The sequence below is a fragment of the Gadus morhua genome, chromosome 19, assembly GCF_902167405.1.
Source record: "Gadus morhua chromosome 19, gadMor3.0, whole genome shotgun sequence".
Taxonomy (NCBI): domain Eukaryota; kingdom Metazoa; phylum Chordata; class Actinopteri; order Gadiformes; family Gadidae; genus Gadus; species Gadus morhua.
Window position 1 is genome coordinate 17,968,774 of NC_044066.1, and position 21,382 is coordinate 17,990,155.

At 44.9% G+C, this 21,382-nt stretch overlaps 1 protein-coding gene across 2 annotated transcripts; it reads left to right on the plus strand.

The window, feature by feature from the left end:
* The first annotated feature begins 1,081 nt into the window (after positions 1 to 1,081).
* On the plus strand, positions 1,082 to 21,174 carry si:dkey-159a18.1 (sortilin). 2 transcript variants are annotated; one of them, XM_030341320.1, is made up of 21 exons: positions 1,082 to 2,027; positions 2,502 to 2,564; positions 4,094 to 4,170; positions 4,515 to 4,617; positions 5,325 to 5,492; positions 5,956 to 6,029; positions 7,113 to 7,159; positions 8,147 to 8,283; positions 9,189 to 9,272; positions 10,386 to 10,446; positions 12,007 to 12,159; positions 12,623 to 12,717; positions 12,974 to 13,073; positions 13,445 to 13,619; positions 14,708 to 14,901; positions 17,316 to 17,508; positions 17,964 to 18,080; positions 18,636 to 18,777; positions 18,971 to 19,071; positions 19,544 to 19,658; positions 19,980 to 21,174. In XM_030341320.1, the coding sequence occupies exons 1-21, from the start codon at positions 1,734 to 1,736 to the stop codon at positions 19,998 to 20,000; spliced, it is 2,514 nt and encodes an 837-aa protein (XP_030197180.1). In that variant the 5' UTR covers positions 1,082 to 1,733; the 3' UTR covers positions 20,001 to 21,174. The 2 variants fall into 2 exon arrangements, with proteins under 2 accessions (XP_030197180.1, XP_030197179.1); XM_030341319.1 differs by having other exon boundaries at positions 19,544 to 21,174.
* Positions 21,175 to 21,382: the final 208 nt, after the last annotated feature.

Here is a 21,382-nt window from a genome sequence, read left to right on the forward strand (position 1 = left end):
CCGCTTAAGAGAGAGAGAGAGAGAGAGAGAGAGAGAGAGAGAGAGAGAGAGAGAGAGAGAGAGAGAGAGAGAGAGAGAGAGAGAGAGAGAGAGAGAGAGAGAGAGAGAGAGAGAGAGAGAGAGAGAGAGAGAGAGAGAGAGAGAGAGAGAGAGAGAGAGAGAGAGAGAGAGAGAGAGAGAGAGAGAGAGAGAGAGAGAGAGAGAGAGAGAGAGAGAGAGAGAGAGAGAGAGAGAGAGAGAGAGAGAGAGAGAGAGAGAGAGAGAGAGAGAGAGAGAGAGAGAGAGAGGGGGCGAGAGAGGGTGCGAGAGAGCGTGGGTGCGAGAGAACAGCATGGGCGCATCCTTGGCCTCTCTTTGATAACACAATTAAGCTCCAAGTAGGCGGCACACAGAAGGAGGACAAAAACAAAAATGTACGTGTGTGTGTGTGTGTACGTGTGTATGTACGTGTGCGTGTACTGCTTCTAGAGGAAACCTCTGGACTCCTCTACACTTTTGCTCTCCTCTGCCGCGGCCTCTCCTTTCCTAGGGCCCTATGAAATCCGCGATAACGAAAACGCGGACGGAATCACGGAATTGGACAATAAAAACGGAATCAACTGATTTTTTTTTTTTTAATTATTTCATTAAGCAGGAAAGTATTAAAAGTAACAAAGTTACAATTTAAAACGGGCCTGTCTTAGTAAAATAACTGATTTCCAGCAGGTTCCTGTTCTTCAGCACATATAACATGCAACAGGGACAAGGCACATCAGACGTCACATTTACAATATGCAGCGGAATGCAGCGGAATTCGCCATTATTTTGGTGAAATTCAGTTTCAAGGGAAAAGGGAAACAACACAGGTGACATTAACGTCACTGAATGTTTAGCAGTCACTCGCACAACAATGTTAAAAAAAAATCCCCGGTCCACCACGCAAACAGTTTCCTATGTTCATATTTTTATATATTTTTACTTTCCATATTAAGCGCTATATAAATTTCATTTATTATTATTATTATTATTATTATTATTATTGTTATGTTGTGTTGTTATGCTTCATGGTGTTTCTGATGTTGTGTTATGCTTTATGCCGTTTAATCGACTGCAGAGGAGAACTGTTGAATCTACAGAGTACTAGAAGGATGAATCGGAGCAAGTGCTCGGATATATTCAGAGAATTCACGGATCTTAATGGAAAACGTCTCTTTGACAACCAAAACAACAACTTTTGAGAGAGAGGATCCTTAGTTTAAGAGTTTTCCCGGTTTACTTCAACGCAAGTTCCGGTTTCTAACGAATTATCCTTGTTAGCTCGCTATGTTCGCCTGTTACCAGTCCCTGGTTCGAGAATAATAACAAGATAAGAATATCAATAACAACAATCAGAGAAAATAGGGAGTTGTGGCGAAAGATTTGACGAAATATATCCGATAACGGAAGCAGATATCTGGATTCGGAAGTCCCTCCACCTCTCGCCGCTAAACCCATTTAATGTCCAGCCCCTCGCCACTATCGCTCATTTGGAGCATCCGTTGCAGGCTTTCCGTCGTGAGAGGAGAACGCCTGGCAACGAGGTTACTTTAGACAGCACTTTCTATGGTAATGAGGCGTTAAAGCCGTCCCGCCCACTGCCTTTCAACTTCAATCCAACGTAACCAACGCACTAGAGCAGGTTGGCAAAGTCAAAGAACAGAACCTGAAGCGCTCCAACCCGGTACCCCCCGATTAAACCCGGAGAAAAAAAGGTCATGGCCTCGAGATCTGTCATCAGTGTCGTTATAGCGGTACATTTTCTATGCTCGGGAATTTGGTGCAGAGATCAGATGGGGCGCAAAACGGTGACTTTCCACCGAAATCAGCAGGATGATAGCGAGCTGCGCCAGGTGCGCTCCCGCGCCAGGAGGGACAACACGGGCACCGACCGCAACACCACCGCCTCCACCACCGCTTCCTCCAAGGGCTCTCAAGGTCCCGCCTTCACCTCCTGTCGACGCGCACTATCCCAAACCGAACATGAGATTTTGGATGATAATACGCATGAGGTGAGTTTTTGAATGAAATTAATCAATATTAGCCCAAATATACAGGTGATATAAACGTATGCAATGTCATTTTTTAAACCTATTGTATAGCAATGTATTGCTTAATTATTGCTTATTGCTAAAATGCCTTTTTAACTTTGCCTTTATTTTCTATTTTTACCAGAAAGATACATGATCTGATAGATACCAGAGAGAAAGGATAAGGGTTTGAGACCCAAGTTCTGTCTGGGTTAGAGTCCTAAAATCTGCGTTGGAGACCCAGAGAAAGGACTTAAATACATTGCACTTTATAAAATGCTGATCTATTTCACTAATTTTTTGCATATGTTTTCTTTTACTTATCTATTATTTTATTTTATTGTATTACAATGTTTATATATGAGCCACTTTGAGTCTGCCTTGTGTATGAAAAGTGCTATATAAATAAAGTTGCCTTGCCTTGCCTTAAGACAACCAAACCTTTCCCTCTCTTAGACAGGATTCAATGGAGATGATGGTTCAAGTTTTATTTTGACCTGGGTGGGTGATGGAACAGGGGTGAGTACGCCTGAAATTGATTGAAAATTCTCTCGAATGTCATCTCATTGTGTATGTCGTTATGCTGTCATCAGCACAATTTTTTTTTATTATCCGTTACATTCAAATTCATAATGATTATAACATTTACGATTTAAGAGCAATACAATGAGAAGGCGTAGACCTCATTAGAATATCCTTTTCGAGTTTACCGCGCCTGTCTTTGTATGAGCTCATTTCAGATTTAAAGGTGCTATATGTAACATGGACACCAAGCGCTTAGAATTGGTATTGCAGTCATAATTCCCAATTTTGGCGAGAGATGTCTCCGCCCCCATACTAGAAGTTCACGCGCGTTGCCAGGTTTGGGTCACTGAACAAACACGAGCGCAAACAAGCCAAGCGCAATTTTGATATTTTGGACAATTAAAGGCGAGTTAAAGAGTCCTACCCTGTAAGTTGATCAGCTAATGTATACCGTGGATGTTTGTTTATTGTATCCAATTACAAACCACCGCATGTGGCATCCATTTTGAAATCCTTCTTCCCTGTATGCTGCCTCCATCTTTCATCGTGCTTTCTAAATCTTCGATGGCACATGGTCCTTTTACGATTAAACAGTCAATGTCATGCATATTACATAGGAATAATGGGAGCGGAAAGGCATCGGAATATTTTTCGGCTATGTATTTTCAAATCTTGCATAAGTTCTGCTCTCTCTGTTTATAACTCTCAAATCTTTAGCCAAAGCTTTAATCACAGAGCGCTCTATGGTGTGCTTCAGTAGCTTTTTTAAGTTACATCGCTACATTCCCACCGTTCATATCAGTGGGAGTAACGATTAAAAGCAAAATAAGTAAGAGTAAACAAACGACATCCCCTAATTTTATATTAAAGGCTAAGTAAACCCTGTTTTAGCAGGAGAACTTCCGTCGATGAGTTTCATCAACGTGATGTGAGCATTTATAGAAGTGTCGAAACCTACGTTACACTCCCTTGAGCAGAGTTTGCAGCCAAAAGAAAACTACCGCTCGGGGAAAGCATTTTAGCTGAGGTAGCAGTCTTCTGGACTTTTTTAAGTACCCTCAGGCTTCACCGGTTCTACAACTTTATGCATTTAGGTCAAAAGAAACACAGAAATGCTTGCTAACACTTTGTGAGACCCGAATGGAACCATTCAAACTGTAAAAGGATCTTCGATTCTATGACAAACGTGGGAGTTAACAAGGACCTTAAAGTCCTGTGGGCTCTGGAGAATGTACGAGGCTGGCTGTCTGCCACTACCCGGGGCTGTTCTGTATTATTCCGCTAGATTTTGTTTGTATTGGATAGGAAGTGGACGTTCACGGCTGGAGAACAGCTGTTGTTCAGCCAGCTAGTTCCTCCAATTACTTTTACAATCAGGGCATTTAGCAGACGCTTATGTCCAAAGCGACTTACATCGGTTAATAAACGCTTTGACCCACATTGACACACATCCTCCCTGCTTATTGGTATGTGAACGGAATGCTGAGTCGGCTGTTAAGGCCGTGCTTCTGGGTTCCACACAGGTCATCCTGGTGTTGTCCACCATCAGCGCCCCCATCGACTCCTTCCTGAAGGGGGGGTCGTCCCGCCTCTACCGAAGGTGACCTTATTAATGTTGTACGAGTACTGTTATTATATCGGCTGTGTGCGTGTGCCTGTGTGTGTGTGTGTGCGTGTGTGTGTGTGAATAATCCCACGTTCAGTTTCCTTTCTACAAATTGTAACTTCTGAGATTAATCAATCTAACATTGCCTTGTCTTAGAAGTTAATAGACTCCATAAACATCAGTCTCTTACCTCCTAGCCGTGTGTGTGTCTGCGCATACTTGTGTGTCTGAGACTCTGCGTGTGTGTGTATGTGTGTGTGTGTGTGTGTCTGTGCGTGTATGAGAGAGAGACAGAGAGACATAGAAGATAAGACATGTGCTTGTCATCCTGCCGTCAGTATGGACTATGGCAAGTCATTTCGCGATGTCTCCCACCGGATAGACCACACGTTCATCAGGAAGGAATTTGGTGTCACTACGGGACCGGGAAATTCTTTTCATGTAAGCATCTCGCATCTGTCTGAGTTTGCATGCGGGTGTGTGTGAGTGTGTGTGAGTAAGTGTGAGTGTTTGCGAGTGTGTGTGAGTGTTTGTGTTCCATGGAACCCTGTGTGATCACAAACACTCTTTGTCTCCTACAAGTTCACAAATGTTAAGAGAGTTTTGCTGTCGGCCAAATAATCAGTTGAAGCGCAGAGAAATTCAATTAAAATCCCATTAATAATCTCCAGCATTCAAAAGTTGGATTTATTTATTTATTTCTTGTTCGCTAGTGTTTTCTATGTGGGCTGTTTTTCAAGGACAGCAAAGCAAGTCAAGTTCACCTAGCCTGCATGCTTGTCAGACTTTCCAACCAAATCACTACCAACAGGTTTGGTAGAGAAAATGACGTTTCAGATTTAAGTTGTGGGTGTGTCTGACAAACCCAGGGAGAACAAAGAAAACCAATGGGTTAGATTTCATTCATTGATAAAAGTATTAGGTATGAACAAAATAAAAAAAAATTAAAATGTCAGAATCTGTCACCTAACTTTTTAGGTTTATTCTATTGTTGCTTACTTTATTGTGTATAAGCACTATTGTGTTTTTGCTGTGGGCTGCTGCAAAGCCTTCATTTTCTCATCTGGAGTGAATACTACCTACCTGCCTGCCACCCTAACCCCACGTACCCTCGCTCCCCTGATGGGCCCTGGACTGACCCCCACCAGGTGATCCTGACGGCAGACACACCGGTGGTGGACAACTCCGGGGGGATCGTCTTCAAGTCCTCAGACGCTGGCGTCACCTTCCGCTCCGTCCGGCTGCCCTTCCACCTGGCTCAGCCAATCGCCTTCCACTTCCTCATCCCCGACTACCTGGTGGCCATCAGCATCGACGTGAGCCCCCCCCCCCCCTCCCCACGCCTCCACACTCTCTTCCCTCTGGAACTGTGCTTGTGTCAGCACCTCACCCTTTCTTGGAAAGCTTAGGGGGTTATACAAACATTCGTCACTCAGCTTCGCGTAAAACTTTCGTCGTACGTGTTGCGAAACCTTTTGTTGCTCTCTCGTTCTCTTTCTCTTTCGCCTTTGCTTCTCCCATTGTCAAGGTCATGAGAACTTGAACTTGTATTACACTGAAGTGTAATACTTTTACACACACACACACAAAAACACACATACACACGCACATATACACACCTGTCCTTACTGTTGATTAAGGTAAACCTTTTCTTTCTTTCCTCTCTGTGTGTGGCCACAAACACACACATGCACACACGCGCACACTTGACCTTACTGTTGAATTAGGTAAACCTGTTCTTTCTCTCCTCTCTGTGTGTGTGGCCCTCTCCACCAACAGGGCGGACTCTGGCTCTCTGTGGACTTTGGGGCGAACTGGAGAAAGGTTCACGATGGAGCGTACTCCTTCATGTGGTGAGGGTGAACACCAAGCAGAACAGATAAACAAGGCGCACACACACACCCATGCATTAAGCAGGCTCTGTTGGTGCCATAGCCATAGTGTATAAAATGGATGTAGCCTCCAGGCAGACCTCAGTTATTCCAACTGCATCCAATTCTCTTGGCTTATGAGCACCGTCATCTTATCTTGTCATAGACTCCGCCTCATTTCCTCTGACCAAAAAAGGGCATTGATGTGACGTCGGGGGGGAGGGACGTACACCGAATTAGCTCGTAGTTCATTCGTTTTTAAACGATCGGTTGGTGGTAGTACAGTCGACCGCAGAGCAAGGCATCCTGGCTCCGGAATGAACAATAGGACTGAACCCAGTCGAGGTCAAGATGACGGAGATAGCATGCTAATCCTGAAAGCTAGCCTCCGAGGCGAGGTGAGGGTCAGCGGCTAGCTGTCACTCAAGAGGCCGCGCCCCTAATTATTCATACATTTAAACCTCCTAAAAATAACCCCCCCCCCCGCCCCTCAGTGTTGTAATGGAGATATGAGCTAAACATACTGACTAGAATGTTTTTTTGGACCAGGCTGTAAATAGGTTTAATAAGACTGTGAAAACGGCCTGTTTAACAAGCCTGTCAACGAGGAATTGCCCACTTTTGGTACCACCTCGTAGCGGCCACCCGCCGCTACTGCAATGTTTGTCTCATCCGCAGTGGGTGCTGGGAGAACTCGCTGTGGTGGGGGCTGGGTTGGTGCCTGTTGGGGGGCAGCTTGTGGCTAAACTCCCCAACACGCTATCCATGAGGGTAATACGCCTCCATGGGATTTCCTCTTCCCATGCCCATAATTTCACTGCTCTGGCAATGACAATAAAGTATTGTAAAAAAAACAAACTGATTCATGATTGAAAATGGCTGCTAACAAATGAGTTCCACAGTATATCAGTCTATAAAATCATTTAATAGGAGGATTTTTGCTTAGTCGTGTTGTATCATGTTGTGTCATGTTGTGCTTAGTCATGTTGTGTCTGTGAGGAAAGCATTTGTGCAATTGTGCAAAATGTGTGGTGTGGTGAAACCCTACTTCCTCGTTTCATGCAGGGGTGCTGGCGTGACTCTGTTCTTCAGTTACAGCGCCGTAGAGACAGGCATGTATACACCCCGATGCCACACTTTCATTATGACAATCATTTGCTCAATGTGGACACGGTTAAAAAATGGTAGAAACCTTAATTTAGGTTTGACCAACGCTAACAGGAAGGGGAAGTCATGAGGATAACATCCACATCCGTTGGTATTTTAGTAGTTTCTTTATCTATGAGAAGATGAAAGGATTATAACAATGTGTTTTGTCAGGCTTTCTTATGACGTGTGGCTCAGTCTCTGTTTGCCAACCATCTCTTTAACTTTGTGAATAGAAGCCTCTGAAATGTACTTTCGACTGTATTGTGCCACACGTTAATTATTTAAACATTGTATTCTCTCACATTTATTCACTTTGTAGAATTCAGTCACTCTCTTACCATCGTGTCTGAATGTATGTTTCTCTATGTATGTGTGTGTGTTTCTTTGTGTGTGTGTGTGTGTGTGTGTGTGTGTGTGTGTGTGTGTGTGTGTGTGTGTGTGTGTGTGTGTGTGTGTGTGTGTGTGTGTGTGTGTGTGTGTGTGTGTGTGGGGGTGTTTGTGCGTGTATCTGTTTGTGTATCTGCAATTATATATGTGTGTGTTTCTTTGTGTGTGTGTGTGTGTGTGTGTCTGTGTGTGTGTCTATGTGTCTGTATGTACGCGCGTGTGTGTGTGTATGTGTGTCTGTATGTATGTATGTATGTATGTGTATGTGTGTTTGTGTGTGTCTGTGTTTATCTCTGTGTCTGTATGTATTTGTGTGTGTGTGTGTGTGTGTGTGTGTGTGTGTTTGTGTATCTGTATGTATGTGTGTGTGTGTGTGTGTCTGTACATGTATTTGTGTGTGTGTGTGTGCGTCTGTACGTGTGTGTATGTGTGTGGGTGTGTCTGTATGTGTGTATGTGTTTGTGTTTTTGTGTCTGTATGTGTGTTCATGTGTGTGTGTGTGTGTGTGTGTGTGTGTGTGTGTGTGTGTGTGTGTGTGTGTGTGTGTGTGTGTGTGTGTCTAGTGGAGGCGGACAGACGGGGCGAGCTACTCCTGAAGCGGACTGAAGACCTCGGTATGACCTTCACCACCATCGCAGAGGAGATCTTCTCCTTCGGCTACATCGGGGGCTTCCTCATCACCTCGGTGATGGACGAGCAGGTGAGAGACACACAGCCCGCCCTGACCGCGCCGTCTCAAGGCTTCGTTATGGTTCCACGTCGACGCAACACAAGGGGGTTACAGACCCCTTACGTCCTCGCGGACCCTCCTTGCGTCCACCGCACGGGCCGGACGCGCGCCTCCCAAAGATTGTAACCTTCCGTCGAGGCGACGCAGCAGCGAGGGCTGTGATTGGTCCGCTCACTGAAACCCGACGCAGAACCAAAACAGGTTCACGACTGCGTCGAAGCGTCGGCGTGGTCGTTGCGTTGCGTTGACGTGGAGCCGTACTTAAAGACCTGACTTAAGGCCCATAACTGAGCCTTAAGTCAGGTCGTCTGAAGTCCCAGAAGCCCCATTCCAAGCCTCCATCGTGGTACTTCATGACCAAAAGTTAAGAATAATCCACCAAAGCAAAGTCTTGTTGTTATGCTTATTATTATACCATATAATGGGAGTGAAGTCATGTGAAACCCTCCTATAGTCGTCCCTCATCGCCTGCCACACCTTCCACCATGTCTCCTCTTGAACATATAATAAATAGTGGTAATTATAGTTTTGTTGTTTTCTGCCATGTCAGCAGTCATGGAAACACAATTCTTAATGCAAGTTGACATAGCGTCTGTGACCCGGGGGTGTAGATAAGCCTTTCACGGAGCAGCGCCATTTTGTTAAGATTGTTGCCATCAGCAACTGAAACAAGCCATATATGGAACATCCTGGAAGGGGAGGTTGAAATGGCGGTTCTACCACCCTGTCCAAACCAAAAGCTCACTAGCCTTCACTCCTTAGGCCCTAACAGAACAACGTAAACGTGTATTGTGTTTGGATTACAGGAAATGAATCATGTTTGTACACTACTATTACAATGTAAGGTGAAAGTTGAAAGGTGTTTGTCCGCCCAGTGGTCACCGCGGGTCATCTACGTCTCCTCAGACCAGGGCAACAGCTTCAACCGGGCGCAGCTGCCCTCTGCCACCACCGAACAGGTGAGTGACACACACGCACGCACGCACGCACGCGCACACACGCACACAAAGACACCGACACAGACACACACACACACACACACACACACACACACACACATACACACAAAGACACCGACACACAGACACACACAGACACACACACAAAGACACCGACACAGACACACACAGAAACACACACACAGACACAAACACACACACAGACACAAACACACACACACACACACACGAAAACATACATACACACACACAGACACACACACACACACAAATACATACATACACACACACATACACACACAGACACACACTCACACATATACACATACACAGGGAGAGAGAAAGAGACTGAGAGGGAGAGAGAGGTGAAGGTGATAAATGGTGAGAGGGAGAGAGGAAGAGAAACAGAGAGAGACATGATAGGCAGAAAAAAAAGGTGGAGAAATGCATAGGAAAGAAGAGAGAAAGGATAGAGAAACAAATTAAAAGGAATGAAGAAAGATCTGAAATAATAGTGCGTTACTGTATTTACATATACACCGGGAAGTTTATGGAACTTTAGTAGCATCTGACATCATCAAAGGTCAAAGGCTGCCTTTGTATCCATTCATATTGTGTGTTGTGCCTCGACACTATCACTGTTTCCACTTTCCTTGTCAGTGTTCGCAATTCTTCTCGTTATCCTTTTATGGTGTTAGTATTAGACATGTTGTGTAAACACACACCCACACACACACTCTGATTAGGTTCTCATAGAAGCGTTTAGGCCATGACCCTTTGGATTATCTCAGTCAACACTTGGATTATCTTTGCCTTTATTTTTCCATTATTATTTTCTATCCCAACACACATCTGGTTCATCAAGAAAAACGCACACATACCATGTTGCTGACTGAATAAAAAAATATCTTCTCTCTCACAGAGATTAGTCAACGCTAAGGATACCAAAGTTGTCACATCATCTTGTGCTATAATTACACACTTTGCACCTGCATCCGGTCTGTGTGTGTGTGTGTGTGTGTGTGTGTGTGTGTGTGTGTGTGTGTGTGTGTGTGTGTGTGTGTGTGTGTGTGTGTGTGTGTGTGTGTGTGTGCCTTCATTGCTTTGGTTCAGTTCTACTCTATTCTGGATGGAGACGAGGTCATGATCTTCATCCATGTGGACAATCCAGGAGGTAATATGTCGTACTACACGTAGGCACACACACACACACACACACACACACACACACACACACTCATGCACATGCACACACACGCAGACACACACATATATACATATACTGACATACACATACACATACAAATACAGACAGACACACGCACACATTGTAAACCAGCCCGACTGTCTCTGAACTCTTTTTTAACCATTGCCTGAATTCACAGAATACAACGAATAGTTGGCATGAAAGCTTCTTGAGCGACAAGCTCATGTACTTTTACCCAACCTCAGCTGGGCGGACACACTGTTGCCCTCTCTATAGGTTTTTGCTTGTCATGGAAAAAGCACAGCTTAGGTGGAAATACAAGTTTCACAAGATCTTTGTGTTGATGATGAATCATACTCCTTGCGTGTTCAGTCTGTGTGTCTGTTTGTTGATTTTTCTGATGGCAGCTTTCTCTCTCCCTCTCCTTCCTCCTCCCCCTCTCTCTCTCTCTCTCTCTCTCTCTCTCTCTCTCTCTCTCTCTCTCTCTCTCTCTCTCTCTCTCTCTCTCTTTCCTTATTCTATTTTTTGATATTGATATTTTTCTCCTCCTTTCCGTCCTTCTCTCTTTGTTTTACTTATTTTCTCTACTAACCCTCTTGTTTCTTTCATCCACTTTTCAGTCACCCTGCATTCAGATTCCAATTCAGACAGTCACACATGAATGCATACTTTCCCCTCTTTGCAGTAAGCCATTTATATTGGCCCTTGGCTCGCCTGGGGCCTTATCTGCGCTCCCAAAGACATAATAGGGGCCATGCAGGATGAGAGCTCCTTATCTGTGTAGACTGGACGGACCATGACCTAGATTAACTGGCAAAAGCTGAAACACATAACAGAGATCAGGATCAGGGACGACATAGTGCACACACAGTGTGTGTGTGTGTGTGTGTGTGTGTGTGTGTGTGTGTGTGTGTGTGTGTGTTTGCTTATCATGTTCATCACAACCTGAGCAAAGCAATTTTTGCCAGGAAACTCGAAGCTTGCATGAGCTCAACTCAGACAAATGATTGATGAGGACCTGCCCCTTTATGCTGACACTGAGAGCCCGGATGCCAGCATGACACCACCTTCTCTCACGTTCTCTTCATTATGTATATTAGCACATGTTGCAGGTATTCACCTCATTCCCAGTGGATGGTTTTCATGACTCTCCTCTTCATTCCGTTCCTTTTTCAACTCTTAAACCCAAAGCACACAGAGCTTGTATTTTGGTTAAAGGTGACGTATTACACCACCAGGTGTGAGTGTGATTAGCCGTATCAGACCGTTTTGACAAACGGCCTCTTCTGACATCACTAGTGGGCGTGTCCACATAGATGTGTGACGGATAGATGAGCCTACCAACCTACCCAGCGGACTGCAGCAAACGTTGCTCATCTATCCGTCACACATCTGGGTGGACACGCACACCTGTGATGTAGAGTGATGAAGATTTTCCAAACGGCTCGTAACGGCTAATCACACTCACACCTGGTGGCATGACATGTCACCTTTAACCTTTGCGACCTTGTTTCTGTCGCTCCACAGACACCTACTTCGGGACCATGTACACGTCGGACGACCGCGGCATCCTGTACTCGCGGTCCCTGGAGCGCCACTTGTTTGGGGGCCAGCGTAAGAGCGACTTCACCAACGTCACCTCACTCAGGGGGGTGTACCTCACCAACAAGCTGGAGGAGGGTACGCTCACCCCTCCATTCATCACTCATCCATTCATCACTCCCGTCCATCCGTCAGCCCATAAGCTTATCCATCCATCAGACATCGTTCCATCCTCAATCAATCCACCCATTCATTCATTCATTCATCCATCCACCCATTTATCACGCTTTCATTCACCCATGCATCTTATGAATCACTACACACAGCGATCCATACGTTCATTAGATCCATCCATCTCCTTTCATTTCACTGCATTCTGGTATATGAGTGCGACCAATAAAGCTCTTGAATCTTGAATCGATTTACCAATCCATTCTATCAACGATTCACCCATCCCTCTATTTATAACATCGAGATCATCCATGCATCCATCCGTCCATCCGGACTATTCATTATTCATCCATCTATCAATCCATCCACCCACCATCCAGTCTACTGCTTTATTGCTTCGACCTTTGAGTCTTTTGCCGCTTCCCCACAGACGGCCGGATCAGAACGGTCATCTCCTTCGACAGAGGAGGCCAGTGGAGGCTGATGGGAAGGCCGGAGAACGCTGCGTGCGGAGACGTACAAAATGTATGTAACGTATCGGGTAATCCCTACCGCTGTGGTTCATGTATCGGTTATAGAACCGCCATCGCTGTCTATGTACTTGTGTGTGAACAGTGTGTGTGTCTGTCTGTCTGTCTGTCTGTCTGTCTGTCTGTCTGTCTGTCTGTCTGTCTGTGTCTGTGTGTGTCTGTGTGTGTGTGTGTGTGTGTGTGTGTGTGTGTGTGTGTGTGTGTGTGTGTGTGTGTGTGTGTGTGTGTGTGTGTGTGTGTGCTCTTTACAGTGTAACCTTCACATCCACGGAGAGCACAGCCGCTACAATCAAATCGTCCCCATGCTGCCGCTATCAGAGCCGTCTGCCATTGGTCTGGTCATCGCCCACGGTAACGGGGGTTAGAGCAGTTGACGTGTGATTTTGCCTCAAGGCCAATGCGTTGTCGCAATGTCTTTTTGCATTTTTTGAATGCAGTATTAAAGTAGTCTGGTTCATAGTAACTACAGTTACTTGTGCCATTTTTTTATATTGCATTTATGACATCGTTTTAATAAATATCTCTCTTGCTCTCTCTCTCTCTCTTGCTCTTGCTCTTGCTCTCTCTCTCTCTCTCTCTCTCTCTCTCTCTCTCTCTCTCTCTCTCTCTCTCTCTCTCTCTCTCTCTCTCTCTCTCTCTCTCTCTCTCTCTCTCTCTCTCTCTCTCTCTCTCTCTCTCTCTCTCTCTCTCTCTCTCCCTCCCTCTCTCCCTCCCTCCCCCAGGCGTTGTGGGGGACTCTCTCTCGGCCACCCAGCACCCTGACGTGTTCATCTCTTCAGACGGGGGGTACCGTTGGCGGGGGGCCCTGGAGGGCCCCCACCACTACCGGATCCTGGACTCCGGGGCCCTCGTGGTGGCCGTGGAGGCCCAGCACGAGGGCCAAGTCAAGACCATCAAGTACAGGGCTCTATTTACAATTGTTCGCTTTATAATTCATAATTTATATTGTTTATACTTTAGTGTTTATATATAAGGGGAAGGGGTAAGGGGAAGGGGTAAGGGGAAGGGGGAAGGGGTAGAAATGGGATTGGGCCTTGTTCTGTTTGTCTTGTCTTGTCCTTACTTTAGCAATTAGGTTAGAATTGATGTCACAGTCTTTTTGTTAGAATTAATTCTTTGTATTCTTATTGTATAGTATTTTTATCCTGTGCTTTTCCACTGTTACAGTGCAGTCATCCTTCACCTCCTGATGTTCCCGTCTGTTGGGCCACAAATTCTCAGACAATGTAACATTGTGTTGTGCTCCAGCTATACTTGCCAGTTCATGGTTCAGGGGATGCACCTTTGAGCTATTCCAGTAAACTGGTTGATCATTGGTTGAGCTAACACTTCACACATTTACCTTCTTTAGAGAAAGTCAAGATTCACCTGGTAGCAATTTACCAATTCAGGACAGATTTAGAAAAAAAGTCTAATGGAAATGTATAGAAATATGCTTGACATAATATGACAACTTGTTCAACCATTTTGCATGTTAAGACATATGCAATGAACTAATGCCTAAATGTTGTGGGGGTGAGACTATTCAATAGAGACCCATTACAATACATTTTGATCAACATGACATTGATAATGACGGCCACCAGCAATTGATAATGTAGGAAAGAGCAGAGAATTGTACATAGTCATTTGCAGGAATGTACCCAAGCATTTGCAACTTGTTCAAAGAAATGAGAAACTGCTTTTTTGATGTGCACAAACGACACAATGATGTGAAGATTGAACAGGCTCTGATCTGAGAAATTTACCAAAGCGACTGAGAAAAACAAGAGTAAATAAGTGATGAGTGGTGCCTCAACTCGACACTTAAACGAGGGTTGGGCCATGTCAGAGCCCGCTGACTCAGACATTATTCTGCTTCGTTGTACCTGAGGCAAATTGGCACACAGAAAAACCGCCTTGATTTGAAACACATGCCAACACTTCGACCTTCCGAGCCTGGCATTCCAGCAATATGGACACCGGCTTATTAAACTGCTCCCCAGGTTCTCCACGGACGAGGGCCAGTGCTGGAAGGCGTACAACTTCACCGAGCACCCGCTGTTCTTCGCGGGCCTGACGTCGGAGCCGGGCACCAAGGCCATGAACATCAGCGTCTGGGGCTACCGGCCGGAGGACGACGGGCAGCCGATGTGGGTGGCCGTCACCATCGACTTCACCAGCATCCTCAGCCGACAGTGTAGGTCCTGATGCTAACGCCAAGCTAACTAATGTTAGCTTAGCTTACTAAGCTAAGTGTGGCCGTCACCATCGACTTCACCAGCATCCTCAGTCAACAGTGTAGGTCCTGATGCTAGCGCCAAGCTACCTAATGTTAGCTTAGCTTACTAAGCTAAGGGTGGCCGTCACCATCGACTACACCAGCGTCCTCAGCCGACAGTGTAGGTCCTGATGCTAACGCTAACTTAACTAATGTTAGCTTAGCTTACTAAGCTAAGTGTGGTCGTCACCATCGACTTCTCCAGCATCCTCAGCCGACAGTGTAGGTCCTGATGCTAACGCTAAGCTAACTAATGTTAGCTTAGCTTACTAAGCTAACTAATGTTAGCTTAGCTTACTAAGCTAACTAATGTTAGCTTAGCTTACTAAGCTAAGTGTGGCCGTCATCATCGACTTCACCAGCATCCTCAGCCGACAGTGTAGGTCCTGATGCTAACGCTAAGCTAACTAATGTTAGCCTAGCTTTCTAGGCTAAGTTTGGCCGTCACCATCGACTTCTCCAGCATCCTCAGCCGACAGTGTAGGTCCTGATGCTAACGCTGGCTAATGCTAGCCCACTAAAGGTAACCTGTGTGGCCGTCATTATCGACCCCAAGGGGAATCTCAACAGACAGAGTAGGTTGTGATGCTAATGCTAAGCTAACTAATATTAGCTTAGCTTACTAAGCTAAGGTTTGCCATCAACATCGACTTCGCCAGCATCCTCTAACTCTAGCTAGCTCTAGCTACCTAATATCAGCGTACTAAAGTTAACCTGTGTGGCCGTCACCATCAAACTCAAGAGCGTTCTCAACAGGCTGTAGGTTGTTACGCTAACACTAGCTAACTAATGTTAGCTTACTATAGGTGAAGTGGCCGGCGTCACCGCACTGTTCCATAGCATCATGACCAGATACTGCAGGTCGTGACGCCAGCGCTAGCTTACTAATGTTGACTGACTCATTAGCGGACAGGATGCTATCGCTCCGCACCTCATTTTGGCGAACTAAGGTTAACCTGCGAGAATAAACATGGGTAGATCCAGACACTCAGACCATGTTAAATGGAAGCTTTCATTCATTGTTTGATCCAAGAAGGATCTGTTTGATTTGTTTATCTCACACTATGAGTCATGGTACACGGGTCATCAAACTGGAGTAGAGCTAACGCCTCATGCCCACTGCACCGTCAGTCAAAGGACTGGGAAGGCGTGGCTGACGGATGGGGGAGGTTTCCAGGGTCGTCAGAGCCCGATTAGCGTCACAATGCTTAAATTTGCATGCGTGATCTGATTGGATGACTGATCCGTCGCTGCTGAAAAAGTTTTTCAACTTTTTGACGGAGCCTTCAGCGCACGGATCCACAATGCATTGCGCGTCCGTCCCCATTCAAAGTCAATGGGGATCAGTCAACGGACGGAGGCAGTGGGCACGAGGCATTAGATCGGGCCCAGAAAATCAAGCCCGACCCGGCCCGAGCCCGTGTATGTTCTGTCCGAGCCCGGCCCGACCCGACACATTAACTGTAATTATGAGCCCGAGCCCGATTTCAAAACATATGTAAATTTGTTCACATTTGTTACTAGGCCTACTCTGCTAAATATATATGTAAGGGATAATGTATAGAACGCCGGTCATTATCGGGAAAATAAGCCCCGACAGGGCGAACAGTACACCGACGCGCAGCGAAGGTGTCTTGCCTCGCCCTGAAGGGGCTTATTTTCGATAATGACCGGTGACCGGTGACGATACATTATCCCGCTTATTACACGGCTACTTGCCAAAACGAAAAAATAACTTCACATGGTGTGTCTTTTTACAAATTATTCGTTACCAGCATTCGTAGTGTTGATCAGCAGAGAAATAGTTTGTCCGCAAAGAGGGTGACGTCGCTTAGCAACGGAAGACGCTGGGGCTGACAAGTCACCGGACTACTACCCATGCAAGTGAACGGAGCGTTCCACGGCATTGAGAAGACCCGTGTAATTAAGGCCTATAATATTTCTGTTTATGGCATAGATTTCTCCTCAGATTAGGCAAATAAACCAATGATAAAAAAAAAAAACCTTGATCAAAGGCCCGGCCGACCCGGCCCGAGGATAGTGGTGGGAAATATCGACCCGACCCGGCCTGTGGGTCGGGTCGGGTCGGGTCGGGCTCGGACTCGGGCAGAGAATCTAATCACTAGTTTGGAGGCAAGCAAAAAAAACTGAGCAGGAAAGTCCTGTATACAGTTTGACTCACTTCACATTGCAACATCGTCTCTTGACCTATTAAGAAAAATATGATCTCCACAAGCTTTTATTTTGGTTATTTTGAAGACATGGTTTGACAATAGTTCAAATTGATCTGTTTAGTTGTTACAGTGGTTGTGTTTTACTTTTTTATTGTCTAGGTAACAGCCAGGACTATGAGGAATGGTTGGCTCATTCCAGCCCTGGCGGGGATCCAGAGACCAATGGGTGTGTCATGGGCTACAAGGAGACCTACAGGAGGCTGAAGAAGTCCTCAGTCTGTCGGAATGGGCGGGACTATGGCGTTCGGAAGAAGCAAAGCCCCTGCCCGTGTACCAGAGAAGACTACCTATGGTGAGTCACCCTGGGGTGCTGGTAGCGCGTCTGTGCCCAAGGGGGGGGGGCTTCTGTGAAGCACAGACATGAGGAATACTTAAGTTCTTCCGAACAATAGTCACACACACATAGAGAAAGGTGATCATTCACAACTCAAACAAAATACATTTGGCCCAACCTGTGGGCTGTGTCAATATTGACTCTGGTGGCGTTCCCTCAAAGTATATAATCGTTCAAAGTATCTATTGCAGTTATTATAAAATCAAAGTTAATTGTATATTTCTTTTTTGGATAAATGCATCACGTTTGGGGTCTGAAATACCTATACTGTGAGCCACAAACACTTCGGAGATAAAGTGGGCCTTGAGTCAAAAAAGTTGGGAACCTAGTAAAAATGTGGCTGCCTTTGGCTGCTGTGCAACGTGTAATGGAACATGGTTTCATACAAGGCTGTATTCTTCTCCTTCCAACAGTGACTATGGCTACCTCCGGCGTAACGACAGCTCTGAGTGTGTGAGGCAGCCCAACACTGCAGACCCCAACCCAGAGGTGTGCCTCAACGGAGGGGACGAGGAGATCCAGACCTTCGGGTAAAACGTCATACACGCTCATTCTAAAGCGCTCTGTTAAAACAGCATATTGCACCATTATGATTGAAACTAAAAAATATATAGATATTAGGGCTGGGCAACGATTAAAAGTTTTAATCGCGATTAATCACATAGTATGGTGAGTTAACTCGCGATTAATCACTCTTTTAAAGTTCAATTTTAAATCCACTCAAATTGCAGTTAAACGAGATTATCAAATGGAATGACACATTATCTTCATACCAAATGTAATTAAAAAGCAAAAAATAGGTCAAGTGATCTTGAGGGAGTTTTATTGACTCACTCAGTATGGGTTGAATATGAAACTTATGGAACACCACAGATTTAGGAATTGTAAACAGGCAGTTAACTAGCACAATTGTAAACCAACAGTTACTACAAGTGTAGTCAAATTCAAATAAGTAGCGGCACAGATTTGGGAATTGTAAACAGACTGTCACTTACTGCAAGTGTAATTGAATGTAAAAGCCCTAATATATGTATATGTTTCCTGCCCATCATCGGCAATAACCCAGTGTGTGCTCTGCGCTGAAGGTACAGGAAGGTCCCTGGTGATAAGTGTGAGGGGGGCTTCACTCCTCAGCCCATGTCGGAGATCATCCGACCCTGCGGGAACAAGCTGAGCGAGGCGTCGCCAGCCAACCAATTGTCTCCGGCGACCCATTTCGACACACCGGTCAGTGGGAACCTCCCTGTGTGTGTGTTTGCATGTGAGATGTAGCCCATCCGTTCTGTCTTCTGATATGTATTATAAGGCTGCCTCACATTGCAACACTCAGCGTGTTTTTGCGTGTGAGATGTAGCTCTGTATGCCGACGATGTAGCGCTGTACGTTCACACCGTGTGTCGTCTCCGCACGTGTCTTCCAGCGGGAGAAGATGGTGCTGATCCTGGTGGTGGCCGGGGCCGGGTTCTTCGTCCTGGTCGCCGTGGTTTCAGCCGCCCTCACAGTGCGGAGGAACAGGAACAGGTACCTGGCACAAGTTGCTATATGCCGGCTGTAGGATTTTGTATTTACCAGTATTTATGTTTGGTAAAGTTTGCATGGGATTTAATGCAAGTTGCTCAAAAGCAACATTATTAATTAATATTGGGGTCCCAATTCAACCTACACTTTGTCGGGATTCCCATTGGATTTAGGGTAAGAGATTTAGGGACTCCTAGATGGGCACTTTTCATACTTCAACAACGTACTAGTACTGATACTTTTCGATGGAGCAAATGGAAACGTAGGAGAGTCCTATGTATGAAATTCATATTGTTTTATATTCAACCCTCCTTTGAACTCCCAATTTACAACTGTGGCCATCTAGGCTAAAGCCACACGGCCACTGTGAGCTGCACAGTGCACAATGCACACTATCACCCAGCAGGATCTGTGTGAAGCCACCCTCATTGATCTCGGTGGACTGAAGGGCCCGTTATGGTTCTGTTCACCCCAGGACCCCCACGTACCGCTTCTCCAACCTGCGGGTTCAGGACGAGGGCCTCACCCCCGACCCCGACGGCACGCCCCGCGGTCACGGAGCGCTGTTCCACCACCACAACTCGGACGACGTTAGTGCCTCCCCTTGTCTGGTCCCTACCGACCTGTGGTCCGCAGGAAAGGGCCCCCAAAAGTAGCTGAATCGACGATAATATTTACAATTTGTGGGCATATATACAATGACTAATATATTAAAACTCAACTGTGTTTGGGAAATAGCCGTGAGTTAAAGTACACGGATGATTTTGTGTAAATAGTGGTGGTTTTTGCATTACTGCTAGTTCAACATTCACTGTTTATTTATCCATTGTTTACCGTTTGTGTCATGAGATGGTTCATGTTCATACGTTTTGTGTGTTTGCTCTTTACATCTCCCGATCTTTGTTTTGTAGGATCTCTTGAATCTTGAATGAGGCAAAAAGGAAGCATTCCAGATATGAAGCTTCGATATCGGTTCATTCCTGCACCAGGGAGGATTTTGGCCTATATTGTATTTCATAGATTTATTAAAGGTGACATATTCTACCATCTGGTGTGAGTATGTTTAGCCGTAACAAGCCGTTTTCAAATCTGTCTTTTTTGCCATCACACGTGGGCTTGTCCACCTAGATGTGTGCTGGATAGATCAGTCTACCAGCCTACTCAGTGGACTGTAGAAACCGTTGCTCATCTATCCGTCACACATCTAGGTGGACACGCCCACTTGTAATTTCAGAAGAGGCAGACTTTCAAAACGGCTTGTAACGGCTTATCACATTCACACCTGGTGGTATAATATCGTCAACTTTAATGCTATTTTGTGGCTACATCCATCTTTTTTAAATGGTATGTGTGTAATATGTCATGTGTTTATTTATTGGCTGTGTAACTATTTAGCTGAGGTCACTGTTGTTATTGAGTTATTATGACATGGTGTTCCCCATTGACCAATTCCACATGTAGCATCTGTGGAGAACCATGGTGGGAAAATCGAGGTGTATAATCACAGAGGGAGATGTTAATGGAACCTTTCTTTGACATACAATCACACAGAAGCATTGTAATTGTTGGATTTGTTATACATTATTCTCAATAATTCTTAACAAAAGTGATGTGTGCAGTAATTCAGTGACAAAGTGCAGGTTTAACATACTTCAGATCCTCTATTTTCTGGTCTGGTTTCTGATGTGTACAGTATTTCAATTTTTTTTATTTTGCACCCTGTCCACTTTAAACCGTAGGAAGAAAAACAATCTGACTTTGCTGAAAGTGTGCATTCATAATTATATTGAACAGTTTTGGTTTATTTGTGTTGTATTTCTTACATTTTCCCAAGCAGTTTAATATTGTACATTTCAATGCTAACATTTTTTTTATATATATATATATATAACATATCTTTAAAGTAATCAACCCATGGGAGCAAATGGGGAAATTATAGATACCCACTAAAAAGGTGAAGAAAACATTTGGAATTGTACATATCCTAATAATGCTATCAAATAATGTCTATGCAAATATAAATCCCAGACTTCCAACTTCAACCCACCTACTCTACTACATCAAGCTGCACAGCAAAAATAAATGTGTTCCCACTTATTTCAACAATACAGTTTAATTAATTTGTATATAGTTCACTATTTCAATTGCATTTCATGATTCTATTTATTTACTCTCATCAAGACATTTCTATTTTCATTTCTATTAACATATTTGTCTGTTTATTTGTTAATAATTTATACATCTGTAATTAAAACACATTGCTGTACCTTAAACATTATAAAACGTGATACATGTTATTCACTACTCATACTCG